Source organism: Entelurus aequoreus, linkage group LG26 (genome assembly GCF_033978785.1).
Source record: "Entelurus aequoreus isolate RoL-2023_Sb linkage group LG26, RoL_Eaeq_v1.1, whole genome shotgun sequence".
NCBI classification, from domain to species: domain Eukaryota; kingdom Metazoa; phylum Chordata; class Actinopteri; order Syngnathiformes; family Syngnathidae; genus Entelurus; species Entelurus aequoreus.
In genome coordinates this window covers 11510521-11528006 of record NC_084756.1, presented here as the reverse complement: position 1 = coordinate 11528006, position 17486 = coordinate 11510521, and the positions used below count along the sequence as shown (strand labels likewise).

Sequence of the window (17486 nt, the reverse complement as noted above, 5' to 3'; positions counted from 1 at the left end):
GTTCACCCCGGAGTGCAAGAGCTTGACCAGAGGCTGGCCGGCGTGCTCGCCCAGCCACCCGTGCTCCTCCCACCTGCTGGACTCGCCCAGCGCCCGCACCGAGCTCTCGCACACGATCCCGTTCACCGTCTCGGCCTCCAGGTTGAGGGTCTCCATCAGCTCCTGCAGGGTGCAGTCACAGTGCCAGGGGTTGTGGTAAAGGCGCGTCTTGGCCCGCGTGGACCCCAGCTCCTCCCTGCTGGCTTGTCTCAGCTGGTTGTGCGACAGGTCCAGGAGGCGGAGCTCCGGCCCCAGATGCCGCAGGGCGCCCGAGGACAGCGTGTCGATGCGGTTGTGGGACAGGTCCAGGTCTCGCAGGTGGACCAGGTCCACGAAGGCACTCTCCGGGATGCTGCGGATGTTGTTGCGCTCCAGGTGGAGGGAGACGGTGTCGGGCGGGATGCCCTCGGGGATCTCCTGCAGGCCGGCGTCCGAGCAGAGCACGGTGGACGTGTCCCAGGCACATTGGCAGCTGTCCGGACACGGCGGGGAGGCTTGGCCCCGCAGAGAGGTGCAGCAGAGGAGGATGCACAGCCATGGCAGGAAGTGGCCCACTTGACTTGGTCTTCTGGTGCTGATGTTGCTCCACATGACCCTGAGCACATGGCCGGCCTCACCATAGCCCCCCGACGCCAACGCTATGATGTCACCGCCGGTCTGATGGAGACAAGGACACGGGTCAGTGGGTCATGTGACTCAAAAAGAAACAACACTCATTCTTTCATGCATTTTTTCATGCAAATGTCATCGTTTTCAAGTCTTCTTCTTCTTGTTGCTTTATGACAGTAAAGAGTGTCAGTGACATTACATCAAAAACTAAAAAATGTGACATTTCGCTTCCCAAGTGTGTTACTCATTAAAGTTACAGTATGTGAAATATATACAGTACAGGCCAAAAGTTTGGACACACCTTCTCCTCGTTCAATGTGTTTTCTTTATTTTCATGACTATTTACATTGTAGATTGTCACATCAAAACTATGAATGAACACATATATATGTGTACATATATATGTATATTTGTATGCATATACAGTATATGTATATATGTATGCATACATATGTATGCATATATATGTATACATACATATGTATGCATATATATGTATACATACATATGTATACATATATGTATGCATATATGTATACATATATATGAATATATGTATACATATATGTATATATGTATACATATATGTATATATGTATACATATATGTATGCATATATACATATATATGTATACATATATATGTATATATGTATACATATATATGTATACATATATATGTATATATGTATACATATATATATATATATGTATACATATATATGTATACATAAATACATATATATGTATACATATATACATATATGTATACATACAGTATATTCATATATATGTATACATATATGTATGTATATATGTATGTATGTATGTATGTATGTATATGTATTTATGTATGTATATATATGTGTATATTTATGTATATTTATGTATGTATATATTTATGTATATATGTATGTATATACAGTACAGGCCGAAAGTTTGGAGACACCTTCTCCTCATTCAATGTGTTTTCTTTATTTTCATGACTATTTACATTGTAGATTGTCACATCAAAACTATGAATGAACACATGTGGAGTTATGTACTTAACGAAAAAAGGTGAAATAACTGAACACATGTTTTAAATTGTAGTTTCTTCAAAATAGCCACCCTTTGCTCTGATTACTCCTTTGCACACTCTTGGCATTCTCTCCATGAGCTTCAAGCATTTCAGGTGACTACCTCTTGAAGCTCATGGAGAGAATGCCAAGAGTGTGCAAAGCAGTAATCAGAGCAAAGGGTGGCTATTTTGAAGAAACTACAATACAAAACATGTGTTCAGTTATTTCACCTTTTTTTGTTAAGTACATAACTCCACATGTGTTCATTCATAGTTTTGATGTGACAATCTACAATGTAAATAGTCATGAAAATAAAGAAAACACATTGAGTGAGAAGGTGTGTCCAAACGTTTGGCCTGGACTGTATTTAGAAAGTATTTACAAAAAAGATAATAGTACGGTATTAATAAAAAGTTGACACAAAATTAAATGAAAATAAAAATAATCAGCATAACCAAACAAAATAATAATAAAAACATTCTTAATAAAACAAAACATTTACAAATAAATACAACTTAAATACATTTTTAAAGAAAAATAAAACATTTGGTACATAAATCAAATAAAATATTACTACTAATAAATAAATAAATCCATATATCAATGATAGAAAAAATATACACCTGTTTCATCAATTAATTACAAATCAAATCAAAACAATAATGAAGAAATTTTTATTTTTTTTTAAAGTTGTTTTCCAATACCGTAAGACAAGAATAATACTAAAAAAACAATGTATACATAAACAAACAACAAAAGGTTCCATTAGGTTTGTATTACTTTTTACATGATGATTAACCATGCAACAATGTTACTTAAGAAAAAAAGAGTATGTAAGCTTAATGTTGACAAAAAAGTAGTAGTAAGTTATTAACATCACCAAAGATAACAAACATAACTTGTTAAACTTTGTTCTGTACAAAGCTAAACAAACGATAACAATATTACAAATAAATTGTAGATAAAATGTAAAATAAATTCTTTAAAAACAATCACACATATTTTTATTTTGTTAACAATGTTACTTTGAAAAATGCATACATGCATACATTAAAAAATGTGAACGAAAATAAACAATTATCAAAATTAAATAAAAACCAAATTACCTGTTCATGCCATACAAATACAAATAAGTCATAGAAATAAAATTAAAACCAATAAATAAGAATCAATTCAGTAGTACCCAACTTAAGTGTGTTATGAGATAAAAGTTGTCTCTTGGCTAATTGTTTGCTTTAAGTTACACGCAAACATTTGAGTTACAAGCATCTCCGCCATTAGATGGAAAATGTCACAGTGAACTTGTTAGCTTGAACCAAAACATCTGCTCTAACTCGCTAGTATTAGCTTATAGCTAGAGATCAACATCATTTTGTTTTCCAAGCATGGGAAAGAAGAAAGTGAGTGTGAAGATATTCATTGAATTAAAAAAAGAAATCCTCAAAAAACATGACTTGGCGGGTCGCCAATTTTGTGCAGCAGTTGGAGCGTACCACTCTAGCAGAATAAGTCTAAGGCCAGCCGAGGAAGTTTAAATTACATCTAAACCGTGGACATTTACATATGAAAATATGGAGAAGCTGCTGATGGTGTGTTTGACGGAGAAGCAGCTGGAAGGACATACTGTAGAAGTCCTCTCTCCAAGTCATAAATTCTGACCATTATTATTATATTACTTCATTATGTTTGTACTACAAAAGAAAGATGTCTATGGAGGAGCTGGTCTGAGAAGTAAAATATGTTCATATGTTGTTAATATTCAGTGTTTTATTGTTCATAGTTAATATTGTAAATCCCACTTTCTTTATTTTCATGTACATTTTGGGTGTCCCATTCAGTAAAAAACTGTAAAATTCCATTCCGTTTTTTTTTTAGTTGGTCTGTCATAACTTTTTTAGAACTCTTTGGGACATTGTGACTTTTGGTATTAGTGTTCCTGGAAAAAAGGGACCCAAACACACATACTGTCCAGCTAAATGTGTATATATTATTTATACACACGTACACATTGGCCCCCCCAGACACATTTTTTTTTCTGAAAGTGGCCCCCGATTCAAAATATTTGCCCAGCTCTGCGCTAGATGGACAGCAGTGCCACATAATGATTGAATAGAGCGACTCCCTAGTGTGTGAATAATTAGTCCTCAGCTGTGTGTTGCCTGCAGCTTTTTCTCATGGATACGTCTAATTCATTCATTCATCTCGTACGTCAAATTCACCTCAATGTCTTGCCCTCATGCATACAAGCCGTCATATTTTACGTGTGTGTGTCCTGTACGGAGATGACAAAAGAGGATGGATGTGTAAGTAAGGCCCGCCGCACGCTATTAACGCCCAGAACATCCATCCAGATGGCGTCTGGCAGCGTCAATAAGAGACCCAGCAGGGACAATCAGGCCAGCCTCCTCCTATTTGCCACAAGATTAGAGTGAGATTGAAATGAGATTAAAATATTGGGAAATCAATAAAAGATGTGAACTCATTTGCATGACAACTAGAAAAGAGAAGTTAAACAAATAAAGAATTCACTTTTTAAGCTTGCTTTTTGCAGTTGAATCAAATAATACAAACAATAATATTCAAAGTTCTACTTAAACTATGAAAAACATCAAATATAAAATATACATTTCTAAACATGAAAATATAGTACATTTAAACAATCTATTACAAAATGTGATCATATCTAATATATATATATATATATATATATATATATATATATATATATATATATATATATATATATATATATATATATATGTAAATATATATATATATATATATATATATATATATATATATATATATATATATATATATATATATATATATATATATATATATATATATATATATATATATATATATATATATATATATTCATTTATTTATTTTACTTTGAAGTATGAAAGCGTCAAATACAAATGTAAAAATGAAATGTTCACACTTTACAGCTTGGGAAAATGACAATATAAAACAATAGTAATACTACAATGTAAAACAATATATATATTTTTTTAGGGTTAGTACAAATTATTTAAAAAAATAAATATATAAATAAAACAGTAACAGAAATGACTGATAAGGTGTTTTATTTCAGGGGGAAATGCAATCCAAATATCAAATGTAACGTCGGGTATAACAAAAGCATGTTACACAAAGTGTGCAATAAAATGTGGTATAAAGTATGTCTATGAATGTTCTCCTTCATCCAGGTCATTGTCAACTCAGGACATTCAATCATCACACCTGGACTGTTTGGTTTGTCTTAGAAGACGTTTCACTTCTCATTCAAGTAGGCTTCATCAGTTAATGCTCATAGACTTAGATTGTTACATATAGTCCAACATCCATACTCCAACATCCATACTCCAACTTCCATACTCCAACTTCCATACTCCAACTTCCATACTCCAACTTCCATACTCCAACATCCATACTCCAACATCTATACTCCTACATCTATACTCCAACATCAATACTCCAATTCTATACTCCAACATCCATACTCCAACATCCATATTTCAACATCCATACTCCAACATCCATACTCCAACATCCATATTTCAACATCCATACCCCAACATCTATACTCCAACATCCATACTCCAATTCTATACTCCAACATCCATATTCCAACATCCATATCTCAACATCCATACTCCAACATCTATACTCCAACATCCATACTCCAACATCAATACTCCAACATCAATACTCCAACATCCATACTCCAACAGCCATACTCCAACAGCCATACTCCAACATCCATACCCCAACATCTATACTCCAACATATATACTCGAACTTCAATACTCCAACATCCATACTCCAACATCTATACTCCAACATCAATACCCCAACATCAATACTCCAACATCCATACTCCAACATCCATACTCCAACATCCATACTCCAACATCTATACTCCAACATCTATACTCCAACATCCACACTCCAACATCTATACTCCAACATCTATACTCCAACATCTATACTCCAACATCCACACTCCAACATCTATACTCCAACATCAATACTCCAACATCCATACTCCAACATCCACACTCCAACATCTATACTCCAACATCTATACTCCAACATCTATACTCCAACATCCACACTCCAACATCTATACTCCAACAACTATACTCCAACATCCACACTCCAACATCTATACTCCAACATCCATACTCCAACATCCATACTCCAACATCTATACTCCAACATCTATACTCCAACATCTATACTCCAACATCCACACTCCAACATCTATACTCCAACATCAATACTCCAACATCCATACTCCAACATCTATACTCCAACATCCACACTCCAACATCTATACTCCAACATCCATACTCCAACATCCATACTCCAACATCTATACTCCAACATCTATACTCCAACATCTATACTCCAACATCCACACTCCAACATCTATACTCCAACATCCATACTCCAACATCCATACTCCTACATCTATACTCCAACATCCATACTCCAACAGCCATACTCCAACATCCATACTCCAACATCCATACCCCAACATCTATACTCCAACATATATACTCGAACTTCAATACTCCAACATCCATACTCCAACATCTATACGCCAACATCAATACCCCAATATCAATACTCCAACATCCATACTCCAACATCCATACTCCAACATCCATACCCCAACATCTATACTCCAACATATATACTCGAACTTCAATACTCCAACATCCATACTCCAACATCTATACGCCAACATCAATACCCCAATATCAATACTCCAACATCCATACTCCAACATCAATACTCCAACATCTATACTCCAACATCTATACTCCAACATCCATACTCCAACATCTATACTCCAACATCCATACTCCAACATCCATACTCCAACATCCATACTCCAACATCAATACTCCAACATCAATACTCCAACATCCATACTCCAACAGCCATACTCCAACATCCATACTCCAACATCCATACCCCAACATCTATACTCTAACATCAATACTCCAACATCAATACTCCAACATCAATACTCCAACATCAATACTCCAACATCTATACTCCAACATATATACTCCAACATCTATACTCCAACATCCACACTCCAACATCAATACTCCAACATCTATACTCCAACATCAATACTCCAACATCCACACTCCAACATCTATACTCCAACATCAATACTCCAACATCTATACTCCAACATCCACACTGCAACATCTATACTCCAACATCAATACTCCAACATCCATACTCCAACATCTATACTCCAACATCTTTACTCCAACATCCGTACTCCAACATCTATACTCCAACAGCCATACTCCAACATCCATACTCCAACATCCATACCCCAACCTCTATACTCCAACATATATACTCGAACTTCAATACTCCAACATCCATACTCCAACATCAATACCCCAATATCAATACTCCAACATCCATACTCCAACATCAATACTCCAACATCTATACTCCAACATCCACACTCCAACATCTATACTCCAACATCTATACTCCAACATCAATACTCCAACATCTATACTCCAACATCTATACGCCAACATCTACACTCCAATATCAACACTCCAACATCTATACTCCAACATCTATACTCCAACATCTATACTCCAACATCTATATGCCAACATCGATACTCCAACATCAATACTCCAACATCTATACTCCAACATCCATACTCCAACATCTATACTCCAACATCTATACTCCAACATCTATACTCCAACATCTATACTCCAACATTCATACGCCAACATCTATACTCCAACATCAATACTCCAACATCAGTACTCCAACATCTATACTCCAACATCTATACGCCAACATCTTTACTCCAATATCAACACTCCAACATCTATACTCCAACATCTATACTCCAACATTCATACGCCAACATCTATACTCCAACATCAATACTCCAACATCAATACTCCAACATCTATACTCCAACATCTATACGCCAACATCTATACTCCAATATCAACACTCCAATATCTATACTCCAACATCTATACTCCAACATCTATACTCCAACATTCATACGCCAACATCTATACTCCAACATCAATACTCCAACATCGATACTCCAACATCTATACTCCAACATCTATACGCCAACATCTATACTCCAACATTCATACGCCAACATCTATACTCCAACATCAATACTTCAACATCGATACTCCAACATCTATACTCCAACATCTATACGCCAACATCTATACTCCAATATCAACACTCCAATATCTATACTCCAACATCTATACTCCAACATTCATACGCCAACATCTATACTCCAACATCTATACTCCAACATCCACACTCCAACATCAATACTCCAACATCTATACTCCAACATCAATACTCCAACATCCACACTCCAACATCTATACTCCAACATCAATACTCCAACATCTATACTCCAACATCCACACTGCAACATCTATACTCCAACATCAATACTCCAACATCCATACTCCAACATCTATACTCCAACATCTTTACTCCAACATCCGTACTCCAACATCTATACTCCAACAGCCATACTCCAACATCCATACTCCAACATCCATACCCCAACCTCTATACTCCAACATATATACTCGAACTTCAATACTCCAACATCCATACTCCAACATCAATACCCCAATATCAATACTCCAACATCCATACTCCAACATCAATACTCCAACATCTATACTCCAACATCCACACTCCAACATCTATACTCCAACATCTATACTCCAACATCAATACTCCAACATCTATACTCCAACATCTATACGCCAACATCTACACTCCAATATCAACACTCCAACATCTATACTCCAACATCTATACTCCAACATCTATACTCCAACATCTATATGCCAACATCGATACTCCAACATCAATACTCCAACATCTATACTCCAACATCCATACTCCAACATCTATACTCCAACATCTATACTCCAACATCTATACTCCAACATCTATACTCCAACATTCATACGCCAACATCTATACTCCAACATCAATACTCCAACATCAGTACTCCAACATCTATACTCCAACATCTATACGCCAACATCTTTACTCCAATATCAACACTCCAACATCTATACTCCAACATCTATACTCCAACATTCATACGCCAACATCTATACTCCAACATCAATACTCCAACATCAATACTCCAACATCTATACTCCAACATCTATACGCCAACATCTATACTCCAATATCAACACTCCAAAATCTATACTCCAACATCTATACTCCAACCTCTATACTCCAACATTCATACGCCAACATCTATACTCCAACATCAATACTCCAACATCGATACTCCAACATCTATACTCCAACATCTATACGCCAACATCTATACTCCAACATTCATACGCCAACATCTATACTCCAACATCAATACTTCAACATCGATACTCCAACATCTATACTCCAACATCTATACGCCAACATCTATACTCCAATATCAACACTCCAATATCTATACTCCAACATCTATACTCCAACATTCATACGCCAACATCTATACTCCAACATCTATACTCCAACATCTATACTCCAACATCTATACTCCAACATCTATACTCCAAAATCTATACGCCAACATCGATACTCCAACATCAATACTCCAACATCTATACTCCAACATCAATACTCCAACATCCATCCTCCAACATCTATACTCCAACATCTAAACATACATTTTTTGTAAGGGCCCAGAAAAGCCAGGTGTCATCAATTGAAGAGCTTTGTGATATCTGATCCAACATTTGATGGTTTGTAGTGTGAAACATGGATGTTAAATGGCAAAATGCAACAATATTGCATTATTTAGTGTAACAATTGTCCTGACATGTCAGTATTCCCTGGATGCAAACACATGTGCAGATGCAGGTGTGCAATGTTTTTCAATGGGAACTATGTGTCGCTAGTGGAAACGTGTCTCCAGACTATATTTAGCACCATTGCTAGTTTCCTGCTAGAGCGTGGGTCAGCCACCCGCGGCTCTCAAGCTGCATGCGGCTCTTTAGCGCCGTAGTGGCTCCCTGGAGCAGTTTTTAAAAAAAGGATTGAAAATGTAAAAAGATGGGGGGAAAATATTTTTTTTAGTTTTAGTATGTTTTTTGTTTGGCAAAACACGACACAAACCTTCCCAATTGTTAGAGAGTCCACTGTTTAATATGTTTGTGTGTGTATGCTTCACTGATGACACTATTTGGTGAACACCGTTTTGTCCTACTCATTTCGGCGCTTCTTGAACTCACCATAGTGTGGACTGTGACGCAACAGTTTGTTTACATGTAAAATCTTCCACTCCTTCTTTGTCTCATTTTGTCCAACAAAAGTTTTATGCTGTGCGCGAATGCAGAAAGGATCAATGCTAACATGCTATTTCGGCTAGCTGTATGTACATATTGCATCATTAGGCCTCATTTGTAGGTATATTTGAGCTCATTTAAAATCCTTTACTTTTATCCTCTGTGTATATAATTTAGTTTTGCATGTCTCATGACACATTATCTTTATGTAATACTGGCTGCATTTCAGATAGTTGTTTGTGTGCCATGTTGTTCCAGACCACAGCAAACATACTTCTCGACCAACATCAGTGTGTGACCTCACCAATGCGCTTTTGGAAGAATGGTCGATAATTCCTCTAAACACACTCCGCAACCTTGTGGACAGCCTTCCCAGAAGAGTTGAAGCTGTAATAGCTGCAAAAGGTGGACCCACATCATATTGAACCCTATGGGTTAGGAATGGGATGGCACTTCAAGTTCATATGTGAGTCAAGGCAGGTGGCCAAATACTTTTGGCAATATCGTGTACCTCACAGTATTTTGGTACTTGATACATGCTAATTTTTAGCATGCTTAAGTTCCATGCTTCATAACTCCAAAAATATTCTTTATTGTCAATTTTTGCTCACTTTTCCAGCTCATTTTGTGGTTGTATTTTTTATTGACTGATGCTATCAGGCTAGCATGTTGACTGTTAGCATTTCAGTTTGGCTTTATTTAGCATTCACACATGTTTTTTTTATTTAAATGGCCCCTAGGCTGCATTTTGGACGCCCCTGGTTTATGCAGTGATGAAAGAGAAAACATGATCTAATTTGATTAGCATTTGAACCGGCCCGCAGGCCACAGCCGCCTGCTGCTGTTTTGCACGCACCAATACTCCCATCAGTGTTGGCGCTAGGAATTTTCTAAATGGGGTCCCGGGGACCCCATCAAGTCATAAAAATGGGGTCCCACAGTAAATTTTTGGGGTCCCACTTTTTTGTAAGCGTTTTGAAAACAAATGATAAACGTATGCATTATCCTGTTATATCTCACATTATATATTGTGTTCTGGAAAAAGGTTGTCATAAACGTTACTTAATTCATTAAAAAAATTACAAAAAAGAAAACTTTGTCAAATTTTGTAAATGTATTCAGTTATAAACATTCATTCACTTTCTTCTTTCCTTCATGCCAGTATTTTTTATATATATTTTTATTGTAATTGTGTTTGTTCTATTTTTGGCCAAAGTAAGACAAAGAAAACAATCTAAAGTTGTCTTTGTTTTTTAGTTTTAATGCCATGATTTTAATAGTCGGGCCCCGCGTGTGCACAGATTTTCCTCCATGCGGCCCCTGAGATAAAATGAGTTTGACACCCCTGGTGTAAATTAGATTAAATTAGATTAAGCAATTTCTGTTGAGATGACATGTGAATAATCCGATACTGAAGCTGAACTGAAATGCTGATGGTTTGAAGGTTGAATTAAACTGTTGAAATTGTGGAATTCTGAAAGAGTGTCCATACCTTTAAATGGGAATTTCATGGAAATGTAGGATTTTCGGGTAAAACTTGGTAATAAAACAAATATATTTGATGCTATCACAATTGCCCTGGATGAGATGAATGGTTTGATGTTGGAATTTTTGGAATCGGTGGAGAAATGTTAAGGTCGTGACACTTTGAATTGGTATTCCGGAATCCTTGGAATTTCGAGAAAACCAGGATTTTTGGGGGGAAATTGCAAAAGGTAACTTTGATGTCGGAACTAAATGGTACGTTTTGATGGTGGAATGGTTGAAAAATGTGGAAGGAAAGCAGGAAAAAAAGGTCGGAATACGGCTTTTAAAAACAAAGAATTCTAGGAATGTTTTTGAATGTTGAAAATGTGTAGATTGAATTTCCAGGATGAGTGGAATGTGTTGAAAGTGGAATGGTTTGAATCGGTTGAAAAATGTGGAAATTGTGGAAGGTCGAAATTCATTTTTCATGGGAACATTTTCACGGAAATCTGGGAAATCTGGGAATTTTGTGAAAATTGTTGAAGAAGCCCCAAACATTCCGGAATGGGCGGAACATTTTTGAAGTTGGAACGGTTTGGATCGGATGAACGTGCAGGGGTGAAGTTATGCCGAGGCAAAAAGAATAGGAATAACAGTAAAGAAGGGATGAAAAATGGTGTAGAATAACATACGTATTATATATAGAATAACATATGTATTATATATAGAATAACATATGTATTATATATAGAATAACATATTATATATAGAATAACATATTATATATAGAATAAAATGTGTAGTATATATACAATAACATGTGTATTATATATAGAATAAAATATGTATTAAATATAGAATAACATATATATGACATATAGAATAATGTATGTATTATATATAGAATAACATATGTATTATATATAGAATAACATATGTAATATATATAGAATAACATATGTATTATATATAGAATAACATATGTATTATATGTGGAATAATATATGTATTATATATAGAATAAATGTATTATATGTAGAACAACATATGTATTATATAAAGAATAACATATGTATTTTATGTGGAATAATATATGTATTATATATAGAATAACATATGAGTTATATGTAGAACAACGTATGTATTTTATATAGAATAACATGTGTATTATATATATAATAACATATTATATATAGAATAACATTTGTATTATATATGGAATAACATTTGTATTATATATGGAATATCATATGTATTATATATACAATAACATATGTATTATATGTAGAATATCATATGTATTATATATAGAATAACATGTGTATTATATATAGAATAACATATGTACTATATTTAGAATAACATATGTATTATGCATAGAATAATATATGTATTATATGTAGAATAACATATGTATTATGTATAGAATAACATATGTATTATATGTAGAATAACATATGTAGTATATACAGAATAACATATGTAGTATATACAGAATAACACATGTATTTTATATAGAATAACATATGTATTATATATAGAATAACATATGTATTATATATAGAATAACATATGTATTATATGTGGAATAATATATGTATTATATATATAATACCATATGTATTATATGTAGAACAACATATGTATTATATAAAGAATAACATATGTATTTTATGTGGAATAATATATGTATTATATATAGAATAACATATGAATTATATGTAGAACAATGTATGTATTTTATATAGAATAACATGTGTATTATATATATAATAACATATTATATATAGAATAACATTTGTATTATATATGGAATAACATTTGTATTATATATGGAATATCATATGTATTATATATAGAATAACATATGTATTATATGTAGAATATCATATGTATAATATATATCCATCCATCCATTTCCTACCGCTTATTCCCTTCGGGGTCGCCGGGGGCGCTGGAGCCTATCTCACATATGTATTATATGTAGAATATCATATCTTTATATATAGAATAACATGTGTATTATATATAGAATAACATATGTATTATATATAGAATAATAGATGTATTATATGTAGAATAAGATATGTATTATATATAGAATAACATACGTATTATATGTAGGATAACATATGTATTATATATAGAATAACATATGTAGTATATACAGAATAACATATGTATTAAGAATAACATATGTATTATATGTAGAATAACATATGTATTATATATAGAATAACATATGTATTATACATAGAATAACATATGTATTAAGAATAACATATGTATTATATGTAGAATAACATGTATTATATGTAGAATAACATATGTATTATATATAGAATAACATATGTGTACATTCACACAACAAGAAAATTGATAATAAATAAATATAAATTATTACAAAATAATAATTGAGTAAATAAATAATACAGCAATAAAATAGATCTTTAAAATGATTACATAATAAATAAATGAGTGAAAAAATAATAGATCAATAAAATGTGTAAATGAATACATGTGATTAGAAATAATTTAAAGGTAGCGTTTGAATTAAAATTGACAAATAATAAATACAAATGATTTCCTCATTGTGTGGAAAATGGCTCAATGGAGCATCGTTGACAAATAAACACACCTGAAGGAGAGAAATGTTTCTATCTCATCTTTCAAATGAAACCGTAAGGTTTCAAATCCACTTTTTGGTGTGGAAAAGGAAGCGAAAGAAAAACTTACATGTGAACGATTCCTTTCAGATCCCTTTGCAGCTTCTCAACATCTTCTTGTGAGCAGCTGACAGACTGTGGCGTCTCTGTGGCCAGCAAGAAAACATATTATTGTCTTCTCCTCTTCTCCTCGGCTCTGCTGTGTCGGCTGGAGGACTTCATCAGTGATGGAGGAGAGAGAGAGAGAGGGAGCTTTAATAAAGAATAGTGGGCGTGGCTTTCTCTCTCTCTCTCTCTCTCTCTCTCTCTCTCTCTCTCTCTCTCTCTCTCTCTCTCTCTCTCTCTCTCTCTCTCTCTCTCTCTCTCTCTCTCTCTCTCTCTCTCTCTCTCTCTCTCTCTCTCTCTCTCTCTCTTTCCACCAAGGTGCATGTTACTTGGCCCATGTTTACCTGCACGTGAACTCCCACTTCCTGCTGTCTTCTCACGGGTGTCATCCACCATCATGGCTTCCTGACAGGATGTGAGAAAAGACGGCATGAATATTTGAAGAGAACAGGAAGTAAAGGGGGAAAAAAATATGTTAAAAATGGATGTAAAGATGAGCTTACATTATTGCTCACAATATTTGGTGCATTCAGGGTTAAATAATATTAGTATCTGGAGGCCATCCCCATTACAACAATTTTTTTACACTTTTTTATTTATTTTAAACCATTTGTATACCTTTTTATTCAAACCTTAATTTAATTTGATTCAAGTTTTGTACAAAAAAAAGGTAAGAACTAGAGATGTCCGATAATGGCTTTTTTGCCGATATCCGATATTCCGTTATTGTCCAACTCTTAATTACCGATTCCGATACTGATATATACAGTCGTAGAATTAACACATTATTATGCCTAATTTTGTTGTGATGCCCCGCTGGATGCATTAAACAATGTAACAAGGTTTTCCAAAATAAATCAATAAGTTATGGAAAAAAATGCCAACATGGCACTGCCATATTTATTATTGAAGTCACAAAGTGCATTATTTTTTTTAACATGCCTCAAAACAGCAGCTTGGAATTTGGGACATGCTCTCCCTGACAGAGCATGAGGAGGTTGAGGTGGGGGGCGGGGGAGGGGGGGGGGGGGGGTTATTGTAACGTCCCAGAAAATAGTTAGTGCTGCAAAGGGTTCTGGGTATTTGTTCTGTTGTGTTTATGTTGTGTCACGGTGCGGGTGTTCTCACGAAATGTTTGTCATTTTTGTTTGGTGTGGCGCATATTTGTAACAGTGTTAAAGTTGTCTATACGGTCACCCTCAGTGTGACCTGTATGGCTGTTGATCAGGTATGCTTTGCATTCACTTGTGTGTGTGTAAAAGCCGTAGATATTATGTGACTGGGCCGGCACGCAAAGGCAGTATCTTTAAGGTTTATTGGCGCTCTGTACTTCTCCCTACGTCCGTGTACACAGCGGCGTTTTAAAAAGTCATAAATTTTACTTTTTGAAACCGATACCGATAATTTCCGATATTAAATTTTAAAGCATTTATCGGCGGATATTATCGGACATCTCCAGTAAGAACGTAACTAAACATAAAATTGCAACCCATCTTGAAACAGTTCTGACCAGGATTGGAACACAGTACACATTAATGCGCTTCTTCACGCAAAACGAGGTCCCTACAGAACATGGGGCCCTCACAGATCGCTTGATCTGCGTATACAGTCATGGTCAAGAATTGTAAAGAATTCTTGTTTCATGTGACATCGCATAGACAAAGAGAAGACCTTCTGGAGGAAAGTTCTGTGGTCAAATGAAACAAAAATTGAGCTGTTTGGCCACAATAGCCAGCAATATGTTTGGAGGAGAAAAGGTGAGGCCTTTAATCCCAGGAACACCAGGCATACCGTCAAGCATGGTGGTGGTAGTATTATGCTCTGGGCCTGTTTTGCTGCCAATGGAACTGGTGCTTTACAGAGAGTAAATGGGACAATGAAAAAGGAGGATTACCTCCAAATTCTTCAGGACAAACTAAAATCATCAGCCCGGAGGTTGGGTCTTGGGCGCAGTTGGGTGTTCCAACAGGACAATGACCCCAAACACACCTCAAAAGTGGTAAAGGAATGGTTAAATCAGGCTAGAATTTAAATTTTAGAATGGCCTTCCCAAAGTCCTGACTTAAAAGTGTGGACAATGCTGAAGAAACAAGTCCATGTCAGAAAACCAACAAATTTAGCTGAGCTGCACCAATTTTGTCAAGAGGAGTGGTTGTCAAGACTGGGTTCTTGGGTTTTGTTTCTCCAGAAGGCAACGGAAAATTGGCGCGGGCAAGGCGTGAATTTAAATACATTATTTATTTTAACACTAATAAACTACAAAAAAGGGAAGCAAACAAAAGGCGCGCACAATGGCGGAAATACAAAACTTGGGTATAAACACAAAACTTGCACAAAGGCAGAAACTATGAACAATAGTGATGGGTCCGGCAACACAGATGCATTGGCGCATGCGTCGAGCTCATAGAGCGACACCCTGTGTACCGCTTTTAGAAAGTCACGTGACCGATCATGAGCTGCTTTGGTCACGTGACCGATACGCAAACCGTATCGCACTGACGCCTCCTCTGTGCCCCGTGAGCAACGTTCCCTCTAAGGTGCGCGCCTGCGCAATTGCGCACTGCTCAAGCGTCCTCTGCGCACAGCAAATATATGCCGCGCACCAAATCAAACCCATCTAAATTCTAAACAAAATAAACACATTTATTCTGTGTAATTTTGAAATGCAACTTTGAGTGACAGTGACAACAAGCGGCCCTAACGGTGTTCGTCAACAACACGCATACCACTAAGCCACTGGTGCGTTTATGGCCACACAAAAAGTCGGACAACTCAAACACCACACAAAGTTACACTATGACTCCTCAGTCATACGTGTGCTTATTTTTCTGTTATTTATTATTAATGTTAATTTATTGATATTAATCATGGAATGCTGTTACTAGAGAAAGTTTCAGGAATGACGGCGTGGCGAAGTTGGTTAAGTGGCCGTGCCAGCAATCGGAGGGTTGCTGGTTACTGGGGTTCAATCCCCACTTTCTACCATCCTAGTCAGGATACATGTTCACATTATTTATTGACTGTATCTAAAAAAGATAAAAATATATTTTTATTTAAATTAAGATATTAAATAATCCTAAATGTAATACAATGACTTGGTTTATATTATTGTATATACTAGGTCAAAAAAATCAGTGTCAGTTGAGTCGGTCCATAGGTTGCCTGTAG

At 35.5% G+C, this 17486-nt stretch overlaps 1 protein-coding gene across 2 annotated transcripts in view; it reads right to left on the bottom strand.

Moving 5' to 3' along the window:
- Positions 1 to 16301, bottom strand: part of LOC133643059 (leucine-rich repeat-containing protein 3-like) — a 17219-nt gene extending 918 nt beyond the window's left edge. Inside the window, exons 1-4 of one of the 2 annotated variants that reach the window (XM_062037469.1) lie at positions 16213 to 16301; positions 14663 to 14723; positions 14284 to 14429; positions 1 to 696 (exon numbers count right to left, since the gene is read on the bottom strand). The exon at positions 1 to 696 is cut by the window's left edge and continues 918 nt beyond it. In XM_062037469.1, coding sequence (XP_061893453.1) covers positions 1 to 630 — 630 coding nt within the window. In that variant the 5' untranslated portion in view covers positions 631 to 696; positions 14284 to 14429; positions 14663 to 14723; positions 16213 to 16301. Of the gene's footprint in view, positions 697 to 14283; positions 14430 to 14662; positions 15191 to 16212 lie in introns of those variants that run through there. The other variant, XM_062037470.1, reaches the window with a different exon arrangement.
- Between the last annotated feature and the right edge of the window lie 1185 nt (positions 16302 to 17486).